Here is a 27,219-nt window from a genome sequence, read left to right on the forward strand (position 1 = left end):
GAACAAAATTCAAAAAGATACAAACAAATGAATATAGGATCTGCCTTTACAGTTATTAAAATGGCTATAAACACCCAAAGTGATCTACAGATTTAAAATAATCTCTGTCAAAATCCCAATGACATGTATTTATTTATTTATTTTTATTTTAAAAATTTAAAAACTAACAAAACAACAATGAAGACAAAATCAAAACAACACAAAAACCACAAAAATAATACATGACCTCAAAGCAAAATGATAGGAATTAACAAAGGTTGCTACATTATATACTGTTATCTTCAGTGAAGTTGCTCAGTCCACCAGACATAAGAATATAAGATTGATCAAACAATCAAAGACAGTAACAAGTAATAAAAAAACATTGGAAATGATGCAGAGCTTCACCATACAAGATGGTAGGAATTCAACAATTGTTATTATACTGCATATTGTTGTTTTCAGATCAGTCATTTTGATTACCAAATTCAAGTGTGCAAGATTGGTTAAGAAAAAAGAAAATCAGGGGCTGGGGATATAGCACAGTGGTGCAAGCACCTGCCTGGCAATTGCAATATCATGAGTTCAATTTCCAGTACCAAAAAAAAAAAAAAAAAAGAAAAAAGAAAAAAGAAAGTGCAATGACATATTGAAATGAAAATTTAAAAAAACAATTCTGCAATTCATCTCAAAACACAAAACATCTCAGTAATAAAATCAATCTTTGAAAAAACAAACCAGGAGGCATCAAAGTTTCTGATTTCAAATATATATATATATTTGAAAATATATATATGAATATATATTCAAATATATATATAGTAAGCTAGAATAAACTTCAAGCTATTGTATAAAGATAGACATCTAGAACAATAGACAGAATAGACAAATCAGAAATAAATTAATTCATGTACTTTTGATTATTTTTTTGTTTTGTTTTGCTTTGCTTTGCTTTGCTTTTTTGAGACAGGGTCTTGCTCTGTGGTTCAGGTTGTCCTTAACCTCACTGTATAGCCCAGGCTGGCTCAAACTCAGAGCAATCCTCCTGCCTCAGTCTCCACAGTGCTGGGATTACAGGCATGCACCACTACCGCACCTTTGTTGATTGAGTTTTTGATAAGGTTATCAGGAATGCACTGTGACGAAAGGATAATATCTTTCGCAAGTTATGTTTGGAAAACTGGGTGTCTACTTGTAAAGGAATGAAATTGAACTCTTACATGATTCATAAAAATGAACTCAACATGGAGTACAGACTTTAATGTAAGACCTGAAACTAAAACACCCGTAAGAAAACAGGGGGAAAAACTTCACGACATTGATCATGGCAGTGACATGGAAGTGACACCAAAAACACAGGCAGCAAAGGCAAAAATAAACACAAGAGCTACGTCCAAATGCAAAGATTTTTCACAGCAAAAGAAACAACAGAATGAAACAGAAATCTGTGAGAAGAGAGAAAATACTTTTCATGCATACAAGCTGGGTGAGAGAGTAATATCAAAATATACAAGGATCCCTACAAACAAATAGCAAAAGGCAAATCAGATAATTCAAAAAGGACTAAGAACTTGAACAGACATTTCTCCAAAGAAGGGGCAGAAATGATCAACATATGAAAAGGTGGTTCATATCACTAAGCATAAAGGATACACAAATCAAAATATAATGATATATCGCCTTATAACTTCCAGGATGATATTGTCCAAAACAACAACAACAAATGACAAGCATTAGCCAGGTGTGATGGCACAGGTCATATTATGGTTTATATCTTGATGTCCTCTCAAAGCTTCATGAGCTCATAGCAGGGGTTTGAGGGGGTGATTGGACCGTAGGGGCATGATACTCATCAGGGGTTAGTTCAGTGAAGACTTCCGAGCTGACTATGATGCGGAGAGGTGAAGCCTGGTCAGAGAAGGTGGGCCCTTAAATCTCCCTCCATCTTCCCTTGATCTCTCTGCTTCCTGTCTACCATGCCATGAGCAAGTCTGCTCTGCCATGCCATGCCACCCTGCCCTGGAGCCAACCAACTATGGGCTGACACCATTACAAACTGTGAGCCAAATAAAGCTTACCCCCTTTAAATTGTGTATGTCAGAGATTTTGTTCCAGCAGTGAGGAAGTAACTAAGGCACACCTATAATCCCAGCAATGTGAGAAGTGAAGGCAGGAGCTCAAGCTCCAGCCCACGCTAGAGAGCTTAGAGACTTAAAGAGACCTTGTCTCAAAATAAAAAATAAAGAAGGGCTGGAGGTCTACCTCATTGGGAAGGCTCTGGGTTTTATCTCCAGTAGTGCAAAACCACACACACAAAGAAAATGAATTGGCAGAATGTATACAAGTTTGAATCACTTGCACAGTGTGGGAAGAAAAAACTGTGCAGCTATCCTAAGAAACAGGATGGGAGTTCTTCAAAAAACTGAAAAAGTGAAAAACTACAGGGGCTGGGGATTTAGCTCAGAGGCACAGTGCCTGCCTGGCAAGGGCAAGGTTGTGAGTTCGATTACCGGTACCAGAAAAAACAAACAAACAAACAAACAAACAAAAACTACAGTAAAGTAGTTAACATTCAATTTATTTCCTAGATTTTATCCAAAAAAATTGAAATCAGTATGTGTTAAAGATATTAACACTCCTGCATTTATTGCAGCACTGTTCTCAGTAGCTAAGTCACAGAAGCAGCCTTGGTGTTTATAGGCAGAGAAACATGGTCTATAGACAGGAAATAATACTTAATCTGTTTTTTTTTTTTTTCTTTTTTTTTTCTGTCTTTTTGGGACAGGGTCTTGCTATGCAGTTCCAGCTGGCCTCAAGTTCACTTTGTAGCCCAGGATGGCCTCAAACTCGCAACCATCCTCCTGCCTCAGCCTACCGAGTGCTGGGATTACAGGCGTGCGCCACCGTGCCCAGCTTGAAGAGAATACTTAGAATGAAATATTTCAGTGTTAGAAAGAAATAAGTGATGACATGGGTCATTCTTAAAATAGTAAATCTGATCAAATAAGCCAACCACTGCAAGATAAACACTACATGTTTCAAGTTATGGGAAGTTAACAAAACAGTCAAATTCAGGAACTGCTGTAACCAGGTCCTGGAGGACAGTAGGGATAGCAGGATTCAACAATGGGCGCAATGTTTCAGTTGAGCAGGATGAATGAGCTTTAGATATCTACTGTAAAATGCCACATTTATAGTGAACAATAATGTATTCAACACATTAAAAGTCACTAAAAAGGTAGACCTCATGTTAACTTTCATTTCAGGACTGGGGTGACTCCGTCAAATGCCAGTCTACATATTGTTGTTGTTCTTACTGCTGTTGCTTTTGAGAAAGACTCACTAAATTACCTATGCTGGCCTGTAACATTCAATCTCCCTGCCTCAGCTTCCCCAGGAGCTGGGATTACAGATGTGTACACAGGTCAATTGTTCTGATCATAATGAAAAGAAATGAAGAAAACTGTTGTTGCAGACAGATACTTTAAAATGATCTGGACATATGAATATATCAGGTATTGGAAATGCTGAAGATGTACTTAGTAGCTTTTCCTGGCTTACAATCATCATTTACTTATGTTTTGTGTTTTAGCGTGTATGCCTGCCCTACTCACTAGCTTATAAAATGGTAAACCAAAACACAAAGCAATAATGTCTCATTTAATGCAATATTCCACTAACTTTTGGTCATGAAGAAAAATGATCAGCGTCGTTAGCCACTCACAAAAAGTTTATCGCTTATTTAAATGTTTTACTGAGGTGAAATTATGTGAAACTCAGTGTATTTCTGAACCAACTAAAATGCCTAGATGTATAAATAGCAATAAAAAGGTTACTTTCTATCCCTTCCTGCTGTCTCTGAGAGTTTTGTTTCAGGTTTTGCAAGGGAAAGTTTTGTGTGATGTTATCTGTGATCTCTGCTTGGACTTTTCTTCACAGCCACATCTGCTGAACTGGCTCTCCTGCTAAGAATCCTTGAGGACATCAGCTTTCTTAAGAAATGAATATTCAATACACACTTTTCCATTAAACATGTGCTTAAAAAATCCCATTGTCCTTACAGAATTGTATCACAAAGTGAAGAGTGATGTTCTGATAAAATACTTGGATTTGAACTTACACTATGTAAAACACAGCAAGTACATCATGCAAAGAACATTCTGATTATATTTTATGGGTGTATAACTCAACTTCTTAAGGTCTATTTCTCCACATAGTTCAAGAACACATATTTCTCAGGAAGTCTGACTATTCACAATGTGGCAGTTTTGTGTAACTTTTAAATTATAATAAACATTGTGGCATATCTGGCTGTTATACCAAAGCAGCTGTCAAAGCAATCTTGTCAAATGTTTCTTCTAGTAGCATTCAGGATAAGAAAAGTTTACTGATTCAGATCTGAGAAAATTTTATTTTATCTGTAAGTGTCCTACATGTGGTCCTTGAAAGGAAGGTGTGTATTACCTGACATCTGGAAGACACTGGGAGATAGATACCAATTATGAGAATTTGTAACACATTTTTAACTATTTGTTTTAATGTCTCTGAGCACCAGAAATGTACATCACATACACCCAGAGATGACCAAACACAAAATTGGTATCTAATTATATACTCTGTGGCTTATTCTAACTGAAATGTTAATACTGGTAATTTGTCAAAAATGGGAAAATACCACTCAGATGTCAAATAAGTCAGGATGCTAGGACTACAACTACAAACCAGGACTATGCTGTGCTCACCGGGGTACACAGTAGTTCTAATACAGTGTGCCCATGGGAACAGTGCCATGCAAACACAGAAGTCAACCATTCTGCCTAGGATGTCACTGATACTAGAAGCATCATTTGATAGGAGGTGTGGAAATTGGCCAAGAACACACAGATTTTGAACGTGGGCATAAATGTTCCATGAATATGGAAGATAGTTTGCAAAAGACATAGAAATGTGAAAAGATATTATTCTTGAGGGTCATGTAGCTAACTGGATGCATCTAGATAGTGAACGGGTGGGGACTGCAAGCAGGCCGGGTACGCGTCGTGGAAATTTTAAACATAATGCCAGAGCTCTGAGTTTAGAACCACAGGTCACTGAATAATTTTGTACTGAGGACTGAGGGGCAATTTGGGTTGCAGTAAGCTCAGTCGGGCAGAAATGTGGAGAAAAGCTTGGCTGGAGGGATGAGGAAGTAAGTGGCTCGCTGACTATTATAGCTGTGTGGGACAAATAATGAGCCTATGAACAAAGCAGGAGCACCATGCCGTCCTTTAAGACCGGGCACTTCAGCCTCTCCTGGTAAAGGATCCATTTCCTTGAGAATTTTCAACGCGCTGAGCTACCAGCCTTCGTACTTTGTATTACCCAGCAGGGACAGATTCTTAACAGAGAGGTCAAAGAGTGACAAGCACAGAAAGTGCTCCATCCAAATCAACTATTCTGTGGGCAAATGACAGAGTGATACCCAGTGATGTCTTCCCCCTGGAACTGAAGGAGAACAAGGCAGGCAGATTACAAATTTAAGCAGGGGATAGAGCAGCTGACTGCTGAGAACCAAGGACGGCGCATAGGACAGCGTGAGGTGCCAGTGTCAGCCTTAAGTAGCTCTGATTACGCAAAAGTGCTGTGCGAACTCTACCAGCAAGAAGCAAAGCGCCTACAAAGGATGAGTGCAACGTGAAGTAGAAGTCATGAGGCTGCTGATGGGGGCTCGGTGAGGATTATGAAGTTGGTATGTGACCTACATTTCAGTTAAATTTACTTTTCACCGAGTTTGGTGAAATACATGTCATTGATTGCATTTCGCTCTGCTATCCTTTCCTGATACACTCTCTTTAGTTTTAATTATTTTGTCTTTCAAACTGCTGTTTGCTCAAAAGAGGAATGGGAATGGGGTGCTGGATCGTGAAGGGCTGATGAATAAACATCTGACCATTGAAACGACGAAACATCCTGATTGTAGGACTGTCCAGACTTAGGCCTGTTTTTAGGTATACTTTTTAATACTTCCCTCTTTAATGTAAAAATTCGTTAAATTTGGTCCTTAGGTTATATAATTTCCCCAACAAAATCTTTTTAAGATATTTGCGGAGACAAAGGAACTCATCATATATTTAGAGGAACGAGGATCACATAATGAATATCCTCAGAAGAAGGAATTGGTAAATCATACATTTGCATCTTTATTTGGAAAAGAAATTAGAATTAGTGCAAGGCGCATGAGATGAAACAATCAGAAAATCTTTTCCAAAGAAAAAGTCTTGATTGTATGTTTGGTAGCTTGAGCAGCATTTAAATACGAGGGAGCAGAAATTACTTTCAAGGTGAGATTTCAGTGCTAGAAAACAGCAGTGTGTGTGTGCACGCGTGCACGCGTGCATGCATGTGCGTGTGCGTGTGTGTGTGTGAGATTATGATTTGCCTGAATCATAATCAGGAAGAGGTATTTGAAAATACTTTGGAGACAAAATGAAGATAAATATATTTAATGTCTGGCCCTTGACCTCTCCTTGAATGAATGAATGTTGAATGATGAATGAATGAATGAATGAATGAATGAATGAATGAATGAATGAATGAATGAATAGGATAAAATGGATTATCCAGGGAAGAAGAATTAGGTGAGCATTGAAGTAGCCATCAACAACCTGAAAACTAAATTTGGCCCAGAAGAGCAGATAATTAGTCACTGTATGGTTCATTTACATTGCTTTTAGTACTATTTGTTCCTTTGAAAGTTAGATAACTTTTTATAACATCTCTTCCTTCCATTTCTAACTTAGAATTAGCCTGTTGCCTATGGGCAAAATGGCTAGAACCAAAGGTAACAACTGTCTATGTTAAACGGGCATGCATGAACTCTAGTTGTTTGTTTCTTATCAGTGGGTATTTGTATACAAAACCTGCTTTTTAAAGGTGACCTTTAATGGAGTCCTTGGTATCATAATTAGGAGCAAAGTGATTAAGATAAAGAATTTCATTGCAGCTGATTGTGCATGACTGGAAGCTTTTTATTTCCCCTAGCAAATTAACACTTGTATCCTGCATAATGCCTGAATAATAGTGTTAATTGCTTAGCATTTACTATGTACAAAACATGATATATTTATCTGCTTTCAGACACATGTGGGTATGAGTTATATCTCCAGGCATGTGCTAGAAATATGACAAGTTAATTAACTTTCTGAACTTCAGTGTATGTATATATTTGGGAATTGGAAATAATACACCATATTTTACATAGCATTTCTAAGGATTAACTGAGTTCACATATATAAAGCACTTAAGGTGACTCTTGGCACTAAGGAAGACCTCATATACGACAAAATATTTTGACTTGAAATCCTAGCACTTAGAAATCTATGTAAATCTGTATTAAAAAAGACATTTTAATAGGCTAATTTGCTCTAATTAATGCTATTAACAATAACATCAAGAATTAAGTGTTAAGACACAGATCATTAATATAAATTTCCACTCATCTTCAATCACATGAAAGTAGATTTATTAAAGTTGTACAGTAATATTTAGTTACTATAACTATAATTTATGTGATAAACACAATAAGTGCAAAAAGGCACTACTAAATCTATAGGTAAATCTTCAGTAAAAATTCCTAGAAATGCACAGAAATTAGTCTATATAAACCAAATATGCATCTTCATGATCACAAACACTACACCTGAAGCACTTTTCCACATTACTGTACACAGATTTTTAATCACAATACAGTAACTATTTAAAGGGGAAACATTACAATCAACTTAAGGTTAAAAAAACAGAAGAATTGCTAGGTGCAGAATGTAGAAAGAACCAATATAAAAGATTTTTCTAACAGATGTTGACTCTTGGAGTTCTTTCACTCATGTGAGCTTTGTTTATGGAATATAAAGCAATTCATCAGTGTTAATTATTTCAAACTACTGCTTTGACCTACTAGTTTGATAACTAGGTTTTACCCATTCCACAGATGATTTTGCAAATGTTGATAGATTAATAGAATTTTTTAAGATTATACAAATAAGTGATCCATTAGGCCATTTTCTCAAAGAAATAATATGTTGTCAATAAAAGTAAAATTATCCTTTAGAAATTTTAAATCTTCATTCATTTTCTCTAACCATTACAGTAAAATTCCATTTTCAGAATAACATATATGTAGTCACTTAGTGTAAACAAAACAAGCTAAGAACATTAATTATTATTTCCCTGAGGGTGTTTTCACTGGTATAGATGTTAAATGTTAAAATATTCACATTTTAATTTAAAAAGTCTAAACTATTTTGTTAAACAGATGTGTGGATATACAATTCATACCTTTAACAGAAGAAAAATAAAATTAATGTAAATACAGATTTATCTGTAATAACAACTATTCATTTACTTCATTATCTACAAAACACCATATTTTAAAATATTATGGTACTAGGATATGTCCAGCTTACAGTTTCAGCATTTCTTAATTTGTGAACATGAAATGCTCCAAATCTGAAAAATTGCATATTTGACCTCATGTGATTGGCTATAGTTAAAATATAGATGAGCTAAAACTATCACATAAACTTATGGCTTGGAGATCTGTATAAGGTATACATGAAACATAGATGAATTTTGGGTTTGAACTTCACCTAATGTCTCACAAGATATACGTAAATACTTCAAAACTTGAAAAAATCTGCAATCTAAAACGCTCCTGACCCCAAGTATTTTGGATGGAAAATGCTCAACTTGCACGAGCCTTGTCCTAGAATTACTTCCTTAGCTGAATTATTTTAGCACTGCTTTACTTTAAGAATAGTTACTTCAACAATTGGAAAGAAATTATAAATAGTAATATTCAAAATTAATTGCATTTCTTTTTTCCAGCTATATTTGACCGTACATGTAGAGGAAAAGGAATAGTAGAAGGGAGAACACTTAGGATGGTTAACATTTTAAAACCCCAATCTGGAACAATCAATTTTACAGGACTATTAAGTAGCATCCCCTTTTTGTCTTTAAAAAAATGGAAAAAGAAGCACTCACTTGAGAATTGAATGGCAAATCCAGATTTACTGATATAAAAATCTGTGTCGAACTGGATGGTCACTATGTTGAGGGTGCTGTGGATTCCTTCGGGGATAAGGGATCCACTGATTTCCTTTAGAAGCATCTCATTTTCTGGTGGGCCGTCCCAAACTCGGAGTATATCATGTGATGCTTCAGTATCAAAAGCAAGAAACTGTAGGCTGGGGGAAGAAACATATATATCTGATTATTACAAATATTCAATTTTAAATAAGGAATAGAACACACATGCCTTGTGCTTTCAGTAGATATTCCTTTTTTCTGAGTTAAAAAAATGAACTTTGTAGAGAACATATACAACCTGGTAAACAATCTTTTGGGGCAGTGTAATTTATTTCTTTATAATATGATTTAAAACATTATTTCATCGCTTTTATAAATCACAGAAACTTCTGGTATATGTCCTTTTCAGGGTTTCTATATTTGTGGTGTTCCAAAGCGATATTTATAGAGGACTTTCAATGTAGCAGGCATAGAGCAAAATTCATTACCATATTTTCTTGGTTTAATTGATAGAGTGGTAACATTTTTACTTTTATTTAGTAAATGTGGCAATTGAAGTTTAGATACACTAAATAATTGCTCAAAGGCTGGCTGAGTCATGAGCTGAACTTGAATTGATGCCCCCATCCTTGTTTTGCTACTGTTTCATGTTAAATCTGTTCTATGTCGAATTGAGGCAAAATTTGTATCTGATACTTTTTGTGCCAAGTGTAAAAATTAGCTATTCAGTTATAGCAACATGCTTAACTTTATGTACATGTTTATGTTGCATATATGAATGGTGATGGCTTTAAGTTTGGATGCAATATTAATAGTAAATATTGATCTTTAATTAAAAATGTCACTGTAATACCAAATTTAGTATTCTTGAGTTTAACAGTACTATTTAAATAAACATGCATGATTTGCACTAAAGAAAAGTGAGCTGGGAATCGGTCCAGGGTAGCCTGATGTGAGTTCTGTGCATTGTCCTGCAAAGTGAGGTGCTGGTCCAGGTGCACCCATCCAGTCACCTGCAGGAGTGCACTGCCTGGAAGGTTGTCTGAAATGTCATTTATATTAAGTAGCACTTCTCAAAAATTAACGTCATGATACACGAACAATAACACACTGCCCAGTTTACATGTCAAGGAGAATTTGTTCATTTAGTAATCCATTTGCAGCCAAAGCCATAGTCGTAACCTGGGACTGAAAGTATGTGATAGCCTTGGAAACCCGGCTGAGGTGATCCGGAAGGCGATGGTTCTGCACTCTTCTGAGGGACAGCGGTGTGAAGAATTGTGAGCGCCACCTAAGCTCAGCAGCAAAGGAAATCCAACATGATTAAAGGGCCAACGGGCGGCTGCTCGAGAAATGTGCCTGGGGCCAGGAAAGAACGGCAGTTTCAGGGACTCATCCTCTTATTTCTTCTGAATGTTACAGTTGCACTTAGCCATAGTGAATTGAATAACTTTGTATACTTTTTGCAGTACTAAGAAATGAACCCAGAGCCTTTGTACTGAGCTACATGGCCAATTCTTCTTCTTATTATTATTTTTTTTTATTTTGAGATAGTGTCTAACTAAATCAAGAATTGAAAAAGCAAAGCCCACAAAAAACAGGAAAAATTCTCAAACTCTATACCCTCTTAGAACTATAAACAGCTTCCTTCTAAGGGGTGATGTGCTTTATTGCTGCAGCCCAAATATCAATAATCCAAGCAAATGAACTTTTTTTCATATTTGCAAAAATGAAAACTAGGTTTTCCTTAGCCATTGTTAATAGTATTGAAAAATGTTGATACTCATTGGTAGTACATATACGTACTGATCAGAAAAAGCAGGTTCGTTTGAAAGGAGAAAACAGAATGTGCTTACCTGACAATGTTTCCTGGATCCACTTCAATCACCCACATGCAGCGCAGGTTATTGTCATAGGGAAAGGGATAACCAGGAGATAAGATTCTTCCTGAAGATTCTCCTTTAAAACGCCCTCCACACTCAGCTAATAAAATAAAAAATGAAGTCCCAAGTTAATGGCAGTCTGCAAAACAATCTACAAATCTCTGAAGAGTACATAGTTTTTCACATTAAGGAGAAAAAAGATTGATGTCCCTTTCCTAAAGTAACCATTTACCTAAACCTTCTCAGATTAAGCTCTTAATTGAAGGAAGAATATATTGTACAATAAAATAAGATCGCCTCTAGTTAGATTGCAGAAAAGACAACGAAACAACTTAGCTAAGGAATAAAAAGAGGTCAGACATAAAGCCTGTAAGTTAGGCTTCAAAACGTTTAAAGATGTATTTTTAAGTAATAATTGTGAAAGGGAAAACAGATGGTAAGCTGCTCACTGCTAGTGAATTGCAGGCTGAATAATTCATCATCTCGCTACCCCACCTCCGAGAAAAACTAATTTTTACTGTGGTCCCTGAGGCATTCTAAATTTCATTGCCCTTTTATTCTCCTTTAAATCACTCCAATCTCGTTCCTTTCCAATCTCCCAAACGTCAAAGTGGCATTTTTATTAGCTTTTTAAAAAAAAATTCGGGTAAGGCTGGGTTGGTTTTGATTTAATGTTATCTCTATTTTTTGTTAAAACTTATCAAATTAAAAATGTATTTTCATACAATGTAATTAAAATTTTATCTGTTGAGAGATTTCCTCTCCATATTAATACTTCTAAATATTATAGCGATGTCTGAAGTGATTTTATTGTGCTGGGTAGACAGTCTAGAAAGAACTCTGGATTGGAGAAAAGCGAAAGTGAGTATTTTACTGAGTATATTGATCTACAACTCTAGATCCTAAAAAATAAGGAAAGTGCTCTGTAATCCACTACATATTTCAAAAAACTTCAGATTATCCTGCAGCCATAAAACACACAAAACAATTTTCTTTTTTTCTTAAATGTTTGATGATATTTCAGTATTTTGGTTTATTATTCTCTCAGTGCTTTCTATCTGCCTTAAATTGAATAGATAAAATACATTTTTTGTTTGGATCTTTTATTATTAGATCAAAAAATGCCAAAGACAGAAGATTTTATCATTCGAGGAAATTTGGTTTTCCTTAGAATCTACTGTCTCAAATGTGTTAATCCCATATATTCAGATTTGCTTCAAACATATTAGATATTATATTGCACGACACTGTGATAATTAGTATTTTGTGTAAATAGGGTACAGTCCCAGTTAGTTAATCAAATGCTAATCTAAGTGTCAAAGTATTTAGTAGATGTGGTTAACATCTATAATCAGTTTACACTAAGTAAGGGAGATTAAATATCATTAATGCATGTGAGCTTCATTTGATCCACTGAAAGACCTTTAAGAGCAAAAACTATTTTCAAGGAGAAGATATTGTCCTTCAAAACTGCAGCATCCACTCCTGCTTCCGTTCCCAACCCATTTGTCTGCCCTGTAGATTTTGGACTTGCCAGCCCCTAAAAGAAATCGACTAATGAATTAATTTGTTAAAATAAATAAATTTCTTGAGAGACAGAGAAAGAAATTCTATTGGTTTCTTTGTGTTTTCTTTCTTTCTTTCTTTCTTTCTTTCTTTCTTTCTTTCTTTCTTTCTTTCTTTTTTTTTTTTTTTTGAGACAGGGTCTCGCTATACAGTTCAGGCTGGCCTTGAACTCACTTTGTAGCCCAGGCTGGTCTTGAACTCGCTAGGATCCACCTGCCTCAGGCTCCCGAGTGCTGGGATTACAGGCGTGCGCCACCACACCGGCCCTATTGGTTTCTTTGGAAAAGCTTGGCTGACACACTCTCCGAGGGCTAAAGGAATATTATTTTGTATTAAAACATGAGTTTAAATTATAATATGAAGCATAGGTGATTTCTAGAGTAAGAAGACTCTAGTATTTGAGATGTTACCCTCACATGTATTTCCTAATTTTTAAACAAAACCTTTGTTGGACAAATTATAGCTATATTACTATTGTAAATTAATTTTTCATACTTTGAGCTGCGGATATTGCCCAGTAGCACAAGAGCCTGTCTAGCAAGCCCAAAGTCCTGAGTTCGATTCCCGGTACAAAAAAAAAAAAAATTCCCGTCCTTTGATTGATCACTATTATTGGAATATATTATTTTGAGAACAGAGTTGATACTTATTCCTCAGGATAATTTTAGTTAATTGGAGTTTTGTGAACTGTATTGTATCCTGAATTTAAACATAGCTTTTTTATCTCCACATTCCATTCTTACAAATAATACTTGCCTTCTGACCTCCAAAGAGCCAGTATGATGTACTAGAACACTGGATTTCATATTGAAAGACTTACATTTGCAAGATAAAAATTAAATACATTAAAGAAGAAATACAGGTCTAATTTCTCCAATTATGTCCTTAAAAATTAATGTTTGTTTTCTCAAAATACTTTGGAAACATAATTACCTAGAAATAATCCAAATAACTGAGAAAAGAAATTGTATATGACAGACATAAAATTACAGCCACAATAGATATCTAAGGTCAATGAAGAGAAAAGACTATAACCTTAGGTCAAATGGTAATATTATTAATTGTTGTTGGAAAAGAATACAATTTAAAATAGAACTTGGTCTTCTCTCTTGGAAATCATCAATATTACTCATCATGTGTCCAGGTGCTTACAAATGGCTTAGCTTGATCTTTATTATTAAAAATGTATGTATCTTAAAGTGTACCTTGATTTAGTATAATTGTCCTACATGCATCTTATTTTCTTTGGCTTATTAGTCTGGTTGCAATGTGTAAACATGATAATTAATTTAATAATGCCTTATAAGAGTACGTAAATGAATTTGATGCTGGAAAAATAAAAGGGAAGTGGAGGGAAGGAGAAAAAAGAATTTAAATGTTACTTCACTACAGGAAATGTGATTATTATGTACTGAAAACATGTAATAATAAAAGTAAAAAAAATAAAGTTTATCATTCCCATGAAATCTTGTACAATATTGTCATTAAGTTTGACTTAGAATATTTGTAAATATAAAAAGCAGTGAATTAATGCAAATGTTATTAAAACCATCTGACATGAGAGCACATATTTCCCTTCTTCCTGAAATCTTTCCTGAAAAAAAGTCTTCATATTGGTTCAACATACTCAGAAAATACCCGAATTTGTAATTTTAAGGACAGCATGGCAAATCAATATTTACAAGATTATCATTTAGTGTTATTATAGCTTTTAATGCTTTTCTGCACATATTTCATCTTCATATCAAAATATGAATTCTTATCAGAGAAAATTAACCAATGGTATATTTTTCTTAAAATAAATGCCAATGGATAAATTTTTGGTCATATTGCATACTCCCAAGCTTTTGATAATTAAGCTTGTTTATTATTTTAGATAATACCTTCATAATCTAGTCAAAATTCAGAGGCCATCTGAAAGTAAAACATTGCAATTGCATTTTAGTTAGATGAACACATTTGTTTCCTGTGTGAACAGTGTTTCAATAAACCAGCAGAGATCTCATCTCATCAGAAACACTATACAATTACCTACAAGGCCTTTAATGAAAAGTGTTTCATTGTTTTCTAAATGAATTCTAGCAAGTTTTGTAGTGATTCTTATGTTTATCATAATAAATACAATGATGGAACTTTTCCAATTGCACTAAAGGGTTTAGGCCTCTAAATTTTTCACATTGGAAACATTAAGCACATACTGTTACTTTTTAAATATCAATTATACTTCAATAAAACTGTTAAAATAAAAGGTTCAGTCAATTTTATCCATGTAGGCATGGCCCAGAACAGATTTGCATCCCCATAAACGCCATCAAGAATTAAAAATGGCTTAACAACCACTGCGTGTTTGTTCCCTATTCAAGAATTATTGTTTGTTAAAAATGTTTTTTAGCCTAGTATTTCTATCCAACTTGGTATCTACTTGATCAGCAGAATAGAAAAAGATAAAAAAGGAAGTGATCACTAGCTGTACTTTTTATCCACTTTTCTATCTCTACAAATCTAGTTATTTATTAACAGATCTACAAAACAGTAAGAATAACATGTAGCTCATCTCTGGAAAAAAGAGAGAAAATAATTGTTCTCCCAGTTTAAGTGGACAATAACCTGCTGTTGCTGACTTTTGTGTGCCTTTTCATATTGAAATTGATTGTTACACTGTACAAACATAAGAAATACCAGTTCAGTTTGTAAAATGTTTTAAGGTACATATAAAAATAATGTCTTTGAGGTTATTGAGAGTAGTTTATTTTTAATCCACCTTAATTCCAAAATGTGCAATAATTTTGTAAATTATAACAGTGAGATTCAATAAGTATGTATGATTGAAAGTCTTAAAATTTTTGTAGTGATTTAAATTTTATATGAAGAACAGAAATAAAATGACTTCATACAAATCATATTGTTCCTCAAAACGTACATTGCTAAGATTAGGAAAAGGACCCTTATACTTCTCAACTATTTCCTTTTAACACATTAAATTTCATTAATTTTTCTGAGTTAAGGTTTTACTTGTGATTTGAGGTTTGATTTTAGGCAAAGGGAATCACTTAACCATGGAGAGCCTAACTTGCTGTTATTTCCATAGACACATTTAGTACAAATCCAAAGGAGGACCCTACCGATACAGGAAGGCAGGGGATAGTCCCAGGCCCTTCTTTCCCCCGTCATACACTTGAGCAGACTGCTGCCATGGAGGGTGTAGCCTGGATTGCAGCCATAAATGATGGTGCTTCCGGCAAAGTGGCCTTGGTCACTGATCTTGTATCCAAATTGTGGAATGCCAGGATCTTCACAATGTGAAAGTTCAAAACCTAGGGGTAAAAATAGAAATTGGTTAACACTTTAGGAGGAGAATTTAAAACTGCATGAATTATTTCATTCATTTATTATTTCATTTATTTATTATTTCATATATGACACATATTTTTCCTAGTTATATTATCCTTGGTGTATTTATTTTTCATAGTATAAAATAATCTTAGCTTTTTTCCCTGATAACTAGAATTTGCATTTTTAGCATTAATCAATGATATGATCTTTATAACTATACCAGTGTTTGAAGCAGTAAGCTTGATCCCTGCCTCACGTCTAAAGCTGTAGGGTCTGCACTAACTCCAGGTGGTGTCGGAACTGTAATGAATTGTTGGACATCAGGTTGGTTTTCAGAGGGTTGGAAAATTGGTTGGCATGAGGAAGAAATACACTTGGTGTTGGAAATGTGAGTGGAAACAGGTGCTCCCCTATGAACACAACTTCTAGGACTATCTCACCAAAATTTTATAATCCTGATCAGAAATGTAAAATCAGCATTGCCCAGGAAGCAAATATGTTTACTACATACATAATATTAGACATTTATTTATACAACCTTAGAAGAAAGTGAATCTCACATTTAAATCATTGTATATATCAAGAAGTAATATAAGTAGTGATCCCAAAGTTTGATATTTTACTTGGTCCAGAAAGTAAATTTCTGAAAAATTCTTTCAGACAACACAAGAAAGCTTCTATATGTTGTCATTGTGAAGTGTGGAGAAAATATTTCTGCAGAGCTGAGGCTTTTTGCTTATATTTACTGAAGTGCTGGGCTGAGGGCGACCTTTAAGAAGCTAATTTACAACTGTATGACTAGAGAAGGATCTCTAGAGAGGTTTACATGACTATGGAGGAGGATTATGTTTACACTTGGAGAGGACGAGGCTGAGAAATTCAGACATCTGTAGGATGTAAAAGTTGGAGACACAGGAGGATAGTGATCCCTTGGAGAGATATATTTATATTCCAAAAGTGTAGAGTTTGAACCTGTGATTCTTTTCACTCCATTTCATAGAAACAAAAACTTCTGCCTCTCTTCAGAAAAAGAGAGGGGAAAAGCAGCCTTAAGCAGAGCATGTCACTTCCCCAGCCCATTCACCACATTTCCTGGCTACAGAATCCCTGGTCGCTAGTGTAAAAGAGTTTTCCAGCAAGTTTTTATCATTTTGCTACAAGGGGAAAGATTGGATCAAAGAAGGGTTGACCCAGCAGCATCATCATCACTGTTCTATTACTTAATAACTAATCTATCTAAATCCAGAATCCCTTGTGCATTCTCAGGGTGAAAGTAATAAAGACAAGTGTTAAAAAATCAATAGTTGCAATGCAGTGCACTGTTAAGATCCTAAAGGGACTAGGAAAGGATACTTCTCAATTTAAGTGAAAATGTAAGTTCCTTACGAGGTAGTTGTCATGGCTTGTACTGTATCTAGATGTTCCCCCCAAACCCTAATGCACTCTTAGGTGGGGAGCTTCAAAAGTGGCTAGATTAGCATGTGTGAATGTGAACTAAGGTATGATAGTGAGGTTAAGGCTGGGGATACGGAAGCTCTACCCTGGGTGTGAGAGGCACCAATCAATAGCCTTACAAGCAGAATGGACTGTAAAGAGGAAGAGGGAAGGAAAGCTTGCTGCTGGTGCTCTTGCTGGTGCTGCTGCTATTGCTGCTCCTGCTTGCGGCTATTGCAGCTGCTGCTTGCTGCTACCTCTTGCTGCTTTCTGCTGTCTTTTGATGCCATGGACTATTTCTCCCTTGTCGTGCACATCTGCTGTCCTGCCCTGCTTTGGAAACAGCCAACTATGAACTGAAAACTCTACAAAGCGTGAGTTGAAATAAACCTTTCTTTAACTTTGGGTGTTGAGTATTTTTTTTTCTCAGCAATGAAAAAACTAACCAAAACAATAGATTTTCTGTTTTTAAAATTTGCAAAAGTGTGGAATTAATTCCATAAAGAATGCACAAAAGATATTCAGGTACAAATTATATCAGCTTCTCAAAATTGAAGACCATAAAGAATATTCTAGATAGCTTCAACCATGAGACACATAGCTTATTTTAAGTGAACAGGTTGGAGAAAAGATAATTTTTATTTGTGTCTTAAATTATATAATGATCAAAAATGATGCATCTCTTTTATAGACATGATCAAATTAGAACTATCATCAAATTAATCTGGATTTGAACTATGAAGCAAAAAACTTTTTTAAAAAGCATATATTTCTACACTAGTGTCAAATCACTGACTCACTGCTGGCTTCCTTGAGTGTCACAGTGTTGCAGAAAGTTACCAGAATTTGTACAGCGTCCAGTACTAATTTTTTTTCAAATTTCTTTATGCTGAGAGATACATTGGTTTAAAGAGTACAAGAAGCCCTCCTTAATCTCTTCTACAGGATCTTAATTACTCCTTCCTCTGCTAAGCCACAGAATAATTTACTTCTGATTTCACTTACAATCAGTTTTTTATTTCTTTGTTTTCCTACAGTATAGAATTACTTGTTCCTTTTTTTCCACAGTTCCTACCTAACAAAAATTGAGTTGGGATAAGGCCATCACTCTTCCCTGCAGAAAGACCTGTTGTTGGCTTTCATCTGTAAATTAAAATCCCTCTTTCTATAGATTCACAAGTTGAACAGATTTCTACTCCAAAATTCCCCATAAATATACCCAGTTGCAGGCTATAAAAGCCTCTCTCCATTTTGAAGGCACACACTTTATTTCTTTCAGTGTGTATTTTTAAACTTCTGCCTAATCAATTCCTTTATGCCTCTTACTGACACATCGTGAAAATTCTTTTACTGTCATGGAAGTCAGGTATTGTAGGTTCCTAAGTTAGGTAGAGATCCATGGTCAGTTAGAAAAAGCCTGGGCCTAAGATAGAGTCAGAACAAAGATGAGGCAAACCAGGCTTATGGTAAAGGGCTAAGTTAGGAGAGCCCATGTTCCAAGATGGAGACACAGTGGCTAGGCTTAGAAGCCTCCTCAGAGGTAAACAGTATTCCAGAGCTGTACTGTAACTAGCATCATCTAGTCCATGAAGCCTGAACAACGTCTCTCAGATGTAGAAACAACATAACAAGCATATGCACAGCCTACCAGAACATTCTGGCCCTCACTGCCACCTCTTCTGGAGATGCCTTTGTTCTTCCCCATGCTATGTACCCTTGCTATCTGTCTTGTTTTCCTATTAGATCAACATCAGCTAAGTGACTGTACTTGTAATCCTATAGGTTGATTTAAGTTTGACCCAAGGTAACTTGTGCTGGGATTTTGCTGTATACGAAAGCCTAGACAAAGAGCCTTAGAGGCAACACACTTTGGGGACCCCTCTTATGTCCCAGGAGCTTCTCTTAATGAAACTTTTCCCACTCTCCACCTCCTTTGTCCTCAAGTCCATTGTCTGGCATCATAAGACAAGAACTCAGCACCTTTAACAGGTGGGGAGGCACTTCCCAGTAACACAGGGACTCTGCTACCCAGTAATACACCGGATCCTGTTCAGTGGGCAGGATGAGTCAATGTTCCCCATCTCATCTTTGGGGAGTTCCTTGGACCCTTTCCAGTGATACAGTCTCAGTACAAACAGATGTTCAATAAAGCTCATGATTGAGTGTGGAATTTTAGAGGCAATTATTTCTAAGCCACAACAGAAAAATAAAATAGTAAGATATTGAATTTTGGGAGAGAATTTTTTAGAAAGAAATTTTCAAGAACTTCCTGGCCCATAGAATTTATGAAAGTCTCATTTTGAGGGAAAATGTGTTAAAGTAAGGCAAATGTAAACAGTTTCACAGACAGAACCATGCAAGAAGTTAGTAATCATTAACTGTGTGATATATTAAGTAAAATATGGGGACTACATATTCAAGGAAGTCAGTCTTTCAAGCATAGAAGAAACAGTGAAAACAAAAAGTTAAAAATTTCAAGACACATTGCTGTGCATGGATTTGCATAGTAAATGTACATTTAAAGTGTCTCTGCTAAAAAATTACCAGTTTGAATATTCAGTTTTTTATTCAAGACAAACCACTTTTGAGTTTTACCATATATCACTTCTCCAAATAAAAATGAAAATCAAGCTGCTTTCAAGATTTATTATTAAATTCATCCCACTTTAATTTGAATATTCTATAAATCAGTTGGTAATTGCTTTAATAACATACATGGAGACAATCCTCGTAAACTAAGATTGTTTATAATACTTGGTATTATAGGTGAAAATGTACAAGGACATAAAGTATTAGCTACAAACTGCAACATAATTTAGTCAAATTGGGAGGACCTCCTGTTGCTCATACATGAATATTCAGAACTGTCTTATCTTTATGAAAATGTACAGCTGTCAGTCTTCTTTGAAACCCAAAATACTTGAACCTGATAATTGAATAAACATATGTATGAAAAAAATCACACTTCTAATTAGAAGTATTCCTCATTTCCCATGAAATTTCATACTGTGGTGAAATGGAAGCTTCTAGAGTATACAGTGAACCAAAAATCCCCATTATCTACATCCTCTTGACTTTGAATAACTTAAACTAACTTCTAATTCCTATCATGCCACCATGTAAAGTATTTCTCTAAAGATTTCTAATTTATCTTTAATATTTGAAATATATGAAAGAGTTAAAATATGACAAACTCACCGTCTGACTCTCTCAGATTCTGGTATTATATACTAGCTGCTCCCAATTAATATTAATATAAATTTATATTAATATTGAGATGAACATCTATATAATTGATTCTTATTCATAAAAATAATATTCCTCAGAAATAAATATTATAAAGTTCCTCTTGTATAATTATCTAATCGTTTCTAGTCTTTCCTTACTGAGAGCTAGCAATCATTGACTTAGCTTATTATTCTCCTATAATTTTTTTCTGTATGTCTATCAGCAATATATCCCATGTTTTGCAAGTAAATGTAGAATTTACACATATTGAAATTATTCTAATTTTTTCATGGTGATTTATTTATTGCAGTGTTATATTTTTACCTTTACAGTCATACACACATGCATATCCACACACATATTTAATTCATCTTACCTACTTTGATTTATTCTAAGGAGATAAACATTTATATTCATTCTGGTACTTCACTGCTACAAAAAGGTTACACTTTTTTTTCTCCTCTTACACATATTCAAATGTTTTTATAGAATATGCATCAAGTATGGCTCTAAAGTTCATTTTGATGCTAGAGTAAATCAAAATCTCTACATCTGCTATTAGCTTTTATCTTGGTCTATTGAAAAATAAACAGGTGATTTTCAATCTCAACATAATTTTTCTCAGTTTATTTATGAAATCCTGTATTCATGTATGATAATTCAGCAAGATTTCCTATAAAGAAGAGGAGTTAACCATACAAAAAAGGCACATCACTTGGAAATATAAATTATATTTGAAAATTCACTTTTATATATAGCAAAATATCTTTGATATGTTTTAAAATAAAAAGTATCTTCCATGCTTTATTTTAAAAATCTAGTTAAAATGTAAACATATATCTAATAGTGTAAAAGTTAAATTCTAGGGTAATGGTCAATAAACATGGATTAATTTTATGTGCAAATGTAAGAAATTTCAAATTAAGAAATAAAAAGGAAATCAGCTGTTAAAATAAAAGAAAGTACATTAAGTAAAAACATTAAAGAAATGAGTTGGAAACCACCAATGTTAATTAAAGCTAAAATAAAGCGAGTACATAAGTGAAAATTACTTATTCTACAACCATTTTAACCTCCAAAGAATTATTTTGGGGATTTAATATCTAATTTTAAGCAGAATAATTTTTTAAAATTATATTGAAGACTTCACAATTTAATTCTATTTAATTAGAGCTTGAGTGTTGCAAGAGTAGACTTTACTCAAGAATTCTTTTTCTTTTTTCTTTTCTCTCTCTCTCTTTTTTTTTTTTTTTTCTTTTGGTGTTACAGATGGAACCCAGGGCCTCATGCATGCAAAGCAGGGGCTTTACCCCAAAGTTACATCTTTACTCCTAGATTACTTTTTATTTAGATGAGAAGATATGTAAAACAAAGTGTCAATTCTGCCACCTCAAAATTTGTAAATAAGAAGTGTCCTCTGCTTCCCAGATTGCCCCGAAGTGAACAGCTGTATTCCCCCACGCCCTTTTCCTGAGAGCTTCCTGCCTTGGAGCCAGCCATGGACTGAATTCTCTGAAAGCATGAATCAAATTAAGCCTCTCCTCCTTTCAGTTGTGAATCTCAGGTATTTTGTCTCAGATACAGAAAACCTGACCAGTACATACACTGAGTTCTATGTTTAAAATTCTGACTGTATTTTTGAAGCTACTTTTTATTCTTTCTAGTGGTTTGATTTACATCTGGTAATCTGAGTAACTTCGTTGAAGATAACAATATGTAATGTAATAACCACTGTTAATTCCTATCATTTTGTTTTGAAATGCTGTATCATTTTTATTGTTTTTGCTTTATTTTATTTTTGTCTATGTTGCTGCTATTTTATTATTGTTTTTTATTCTTTTTACAATAAAAAATCAAAAATAAAATAAAATAGAACAAAATTCTGACTATGAAAACTGACAGATTTTCTGTTTCACTGTACAGAACATGACAAAGTCATACTATTATACATGCTATTTTGTATCTTGTATTCCATAAATTTCATATAAGGGTGGTCTTTATTCAGCTTTAGCTGAATATTAATTTGTTTCAAACCATCAACCTTGTGGTTTTTGTCTAAAATATGTAGTTGGTACATTCTAGAGACATCAAATAAGGGCTTTTATTACATAGTACTAAATGACTATTTATGAGCCTTCCCAACTTAGATTCCCAAAAGTTTATGAATTTCAGTATCTGCAAATTGTCATCAGCATTGGGTATCATACATCTTTTGAACTTTATTGACTTTGTAGTTGTGTAGTAACATACTACTTTGGTTTTATTTTGCATTTCTCAAATTTATTGTTAAGTATTTTTCTCTTCTGCTCATTGGAGAATGAGTTTTCTTGTTCTATGAAACTGCCTTTTGCCTATATCATTCTTAGATGCCACAGTTTTCTCTTAGGGGCTTGTAGAAATCTTTTCAAGAGAGTATACCTTTTTCTTTTATATCTCCTAAAATGTCTCAATTTAGTGAGGCCGTTTCAAAAAGACAAAGGTAAATAAATAAATAGAAAATTTAAAAATGTCTCATCTTTACTTATAGTATGTGCTATGGTAGAGTTTTTCTTATTGTTGTGGTTTTGTGATCAACAGCAAAGACCTGGTCAGGAATACAGGAAGTCACTTAGAGAGAATAGTGAAATTTGATATAAGAAATTCGACGCTTTTACAGTTTTGGAAGTGTGAAGGGAATGAAAGTTGGAGAGTCCACTTGTGCCTCTCAGGAAATCCAGTTCAGGGAAGCTCCTGCCATAGACAGCCACTGCCAGCACTACACTCCGGCCTGCAGCTGTCGGAGGACCCCAGCTTGCAGCTGTCACAGGACTGATCACCTTTAATCGGTGGAATTTAAGTGGCAAGCGATTTTGGGAAATATGGTTACTAGACTTTTAATTCCTTTCCTTACTAGGAAATCTTAGAAGGACAGGAGTTGTACTGATATTTGACAGAACTTTTGCTTCTATGCCTCATTGTAAATATTTTTCTCCACTTTTAAGACATAGCTATTCTAGGCTACAATTGCTTTCTGATCATTTAAAATTTTTGGTATTCATATGCAGGTCTTCAACCAGCCAGAAATTAACATTATGCAATGTGTAAATTACCAGGTATTTAAGCTCAAATTTACAAAGCTACTACTCTATGAAAGTTATGAAAATGATAATGACACTTCTGTTTCTCCAGTATGAAGTAATTATATTCAATATTTTCTATGTAAATGACAGATAAGACATATTTCTTTATTATTTTTCTTAGAATCCTTTGTGCTATATAATGTACCATTAGTCAATACTTCCTTTATTTTCTGGTTAATTTCAAGGTATAAAGTAAATACAATACAGCAGCAAGTATATCTAAGTAGTTCAGAAACCACAGACTCACATGAAGTAGCTTTGTGCTCTCTTGTAATTTACTTACTTTCTACTTGCATTTGCATTAAATAAAATTTACGCTGAGAATAAAGCTGAAGTTAATAGGTCATCTGACTCTTTTTATGGTTATCATTGACAACAACAAGCTGGAAACTAAATTAATGAGTTTAAATAGCACATTTGTTGTGTATTTGTAAGGCTAGGGCAGAAGAAAAGGCATCACAGATTTGCTAATGCCCATCTTTAATGTGAGCATAAAATTTGAAATGGCCGTGTTCTCTGCAGATCATTGAATCAACTTATTCAACAAAACTGGAATGCTAGCAGGGTCCAAACATATTTGAAGTTTTCCCTTGGGATAATGGACATTTCTCCAGTGAACATTTTTAGTAAATTTAATGTGCAGAGGAAACTAGAAAACATCTGAGCTCAGATATACTGCCTAATGGGTGGATATCATGGGTATTTACCAGGTCAGCTTTTCAGAAGACAATGTTGTAATCTGTCAAAACCATATAATTTACCTCTGTCATGGAGAGTTACCAAAAGTACGGATTCCTTTCTACTGACTTTATTCAAAGGACTAGAGCTAAGAAATCTGCAATGAAATATACATTTAAAAAGGAATTTACTGAATGAAACTAATATTCAATCATTTTTGGTAGCAAATTGAGCCAATAAGAAAGAGTTCAGACTCACAAGCCTAGTATGACAAATGTTTCATTAACATTTAATGGTATTTTTTTTATATTACATGGACAATTTTAAAAAGACAAAATCCATTGTACTCTACATACACAATACAAAAATCTTGGGCTGGAAGATAGTATGCCTTAGGAGTTCTATGAATTCTAGAGAGTGCCTCAGCAGCTTAATTTTCTTGCCTGCACTTATTAGCTAAGTGACTCAGGCAAATAAGGTCAATGCTTTTTGGTTTGTTTGTTTTGGCCTCTTCTTCTCATTGGAGATTATAATAATACCTCCCATACACCTTGTACTCAGTTGTTAGATAAATGCTAGGGATTAGCATTTTCTATTCTGGAGTTTAGCATTTTGGTAACATTGAGTGTCTCAGTGTGCCTTTTAAACAAAATCCAAGCCCCTTCCCATAGTCCTCACCAGCCTAGATTCCAACTTTCTCATTTTTCAGTTCCACTTAGTCAGCTCTATCCACACAATTCAACCTCCTTGTGCTTTTAGACATTCACCCTTGCTAATCTTCCAGTGTAGACTCCTCTGCCCCCCAGATCTGTGTGTGATTGTTCTTTCGTCTCATTCAGGTACCAACTGACATCTCTAAGACAGAATCTCTGAACTGATTAGGAACAATAATCCCATCCTCGTCCTGTCTATCCTGTTGCCTGGTTTGTACATTTCTAAAAGTAGTTCTCTTGTCTTTTGTTCATGTTACTTATTCATTTGTCCCATAAAGAGCTGGTTTCTCTTTTGTCTGTGGTCCTGGAGACTGAGGCCAAGGCCTTGTATGTGAACACCATCCTACCGGTGAGCTACGTTACGTCCATGCCAAAAAGTCACTTTGTCATGGGCAAGAACTTTGCCTTATTCACTTTCTCTTTGTTCTCATAATAGATCATTGAGCTGGGAAAAGATAAATTTCATCTGTGACCAGATGAACAATTTCAATAATAAGTAAATTAATGATAAGTTCCAGCCCAAACATAATAGAGAAGATAAGTAACCACACAGAAGTATTTCTACAGCTTAGCCTTGAGAGAGAGAGAAATATAGCAGATTTAGAAACTAATTCTTGAACTAGGCACTGAGAGACTAGGGGAGTCTGGTCAGAGTATCCTACTTGATTTTATTGTGATCTATTACAGCATCACCCAGAAAAGAGTGAGGATTTAGGGAGGATATTGCCTTATTATGGTAATTTTTAATCTTTTATCTCAATTTTAGAGGGAAAAGATAAGAATCTTTTAACTTATCCCTTATTCCAGTGATGGTGAAACTTCTAGAGATTTTTTTTTTTTTGAGACAGGCTGCCCTTGAACTCACTATGTAACTCAGGCTGGCCTCCAACTCACAGCAATCCCCCTGCCTCAGCCTTCTGAGTGCTGGGATTACAGGCATGTGCCACCATGCCCAGCCCCGTTTAGAGCTTTCAGTGATACAAACAGCCCTATGAGCTACACATGCCAGAGGTTTGCTACCACTGCCCTATACTGTGTAGGAAACTCAGCTATGCCTTCTGACTTCCTCCTCGTGGCTTATCAGCAACTAATTTGGATTGTATAAAACAGCTGAAGACATTCCTCTTCTCAGTCTTCATTTGGAGGAAGTTTCAGATTTCTGAAGTATAACTGGCAGCCACTTTTTGAGAAAAATGAAGAACAGCGGTTTGATCCACTGAACGAGTTGGATTCCAGGACTCTGTGGAGTGGAAGTACAGCTGCCTTCCCTAATGGTCACCATGGTCTGACCAAGTTTGACTCACAGATGGTTTTATTTAAACTGCACAGCTGTCAGCACTTGTCTAATCAAACTAGAGATAATGGGGAACTTACCGATAAAGGGGGAAGTAGGAATATCTTCCAAAAGACAAAATGAGATTTTTCTTAATAGCTCTAATGACAAAGACTACACAGATTCAGTTTGATTTACAAAACTAAAGTATTTTTTTTCCTGTTACATGTACTGAAGGATTTTCATAGTAAGTAGTTTATGCATATATTATTTAATGGTGGAGGGAGATTAGAAAAACCTATTGTGTTCTCAGTGTAGCCCATCTAAAAGTATTATTAAGAGGTGAGCAAAATTCTTTCCTTTCTGAGAGTCTCTGGGTTTCCATGATTAATGGTATCATGCAGACCCAGATAGAAATTCTGTTCAATACATTTGAACATAACAGTTTTGGGACACCTTTGACAGCTGCGAATTATAGCAAACATGACAAGTTATCTTTGCCGTATTTCCTCTTGTGAGTCACAAGCAACTTTCTGACTTTGTTCCCACGCATAATTTAACCATATCCGGCAATAAATATGGTCGTTTAAGGTGATGACAATTACTTCATCTGCCAAATATTTACTTTTCCAGCTTACCTTACTGAAAAACTAAGGCATAACGGTATGGTCCAGGTTTTGGATGCAGAGAGAGAACGGGATGGCTGATGGCTTATTAGAAAGATTTTGTGCTGCTAGTAAAAGAGGTATATATATGTTTGGTACTACCTGATCCTCTGATCTTTGTCCCTTGAACATACCCAGAGTCACAGCAGCCACCAGTGACCATTTCAAAATAAACAATAACATAGCAAAAAATACACACACACACACACACGATCCTTTCTGATTTAGTTGAGCAACTGAATCATGAATTAACCACTTTCTTAAATGAACCAAATAAATCTT

General features: G+C 34.9%; 1 protein-coding gene across 1 annotated transcript in view; it reads right to left on the minus strand.

The window, feature by feature from the left end:
• Csmd3 (CUB and Sushi multiple domains 3) overlaps positions 1-27,219 on the minus strand; it is a 1,085,099-nt gene that overhangs the window by 268,075 nt on the left and 789,805 nt on the right. Inside the window, exons 25-27 of the mRNA XM_005381888.2 lie at positions 15,617-15,808; positions 10,902-11,028; positions 9,001-9,203 (exon numbers count right to left, since the gene is read on the minus strand). Coding sequence (XP_005381945.1) covers positions 9,001-9,203; positions 10,902-11,028; positions 15,617-15,808 — 522 coding nt within the window. The remainder of the gene's footprint in view (positions 1-9,000; positions 9,204-10,901; positions 11,029-15,616; positions 15,809-27,219) is intronic.

This window comes from Chinchilla lanigera, unplaced genomic scaffold (assembly GCF_000276665.1).
Source record: "Chinchilla lanigera isolate Chin_1 unplaced genomic scaffold, ChiLan1.0 scaffold00016, whole genome shotgun sequence".
In the NCBI taxonomy this organism is placed as follows: Eukaryota; Metazoa; Chordata; class Mammalia; order Rodentia; family Chinchillidae; genus Chinchilla; species Chinchilla lanigera.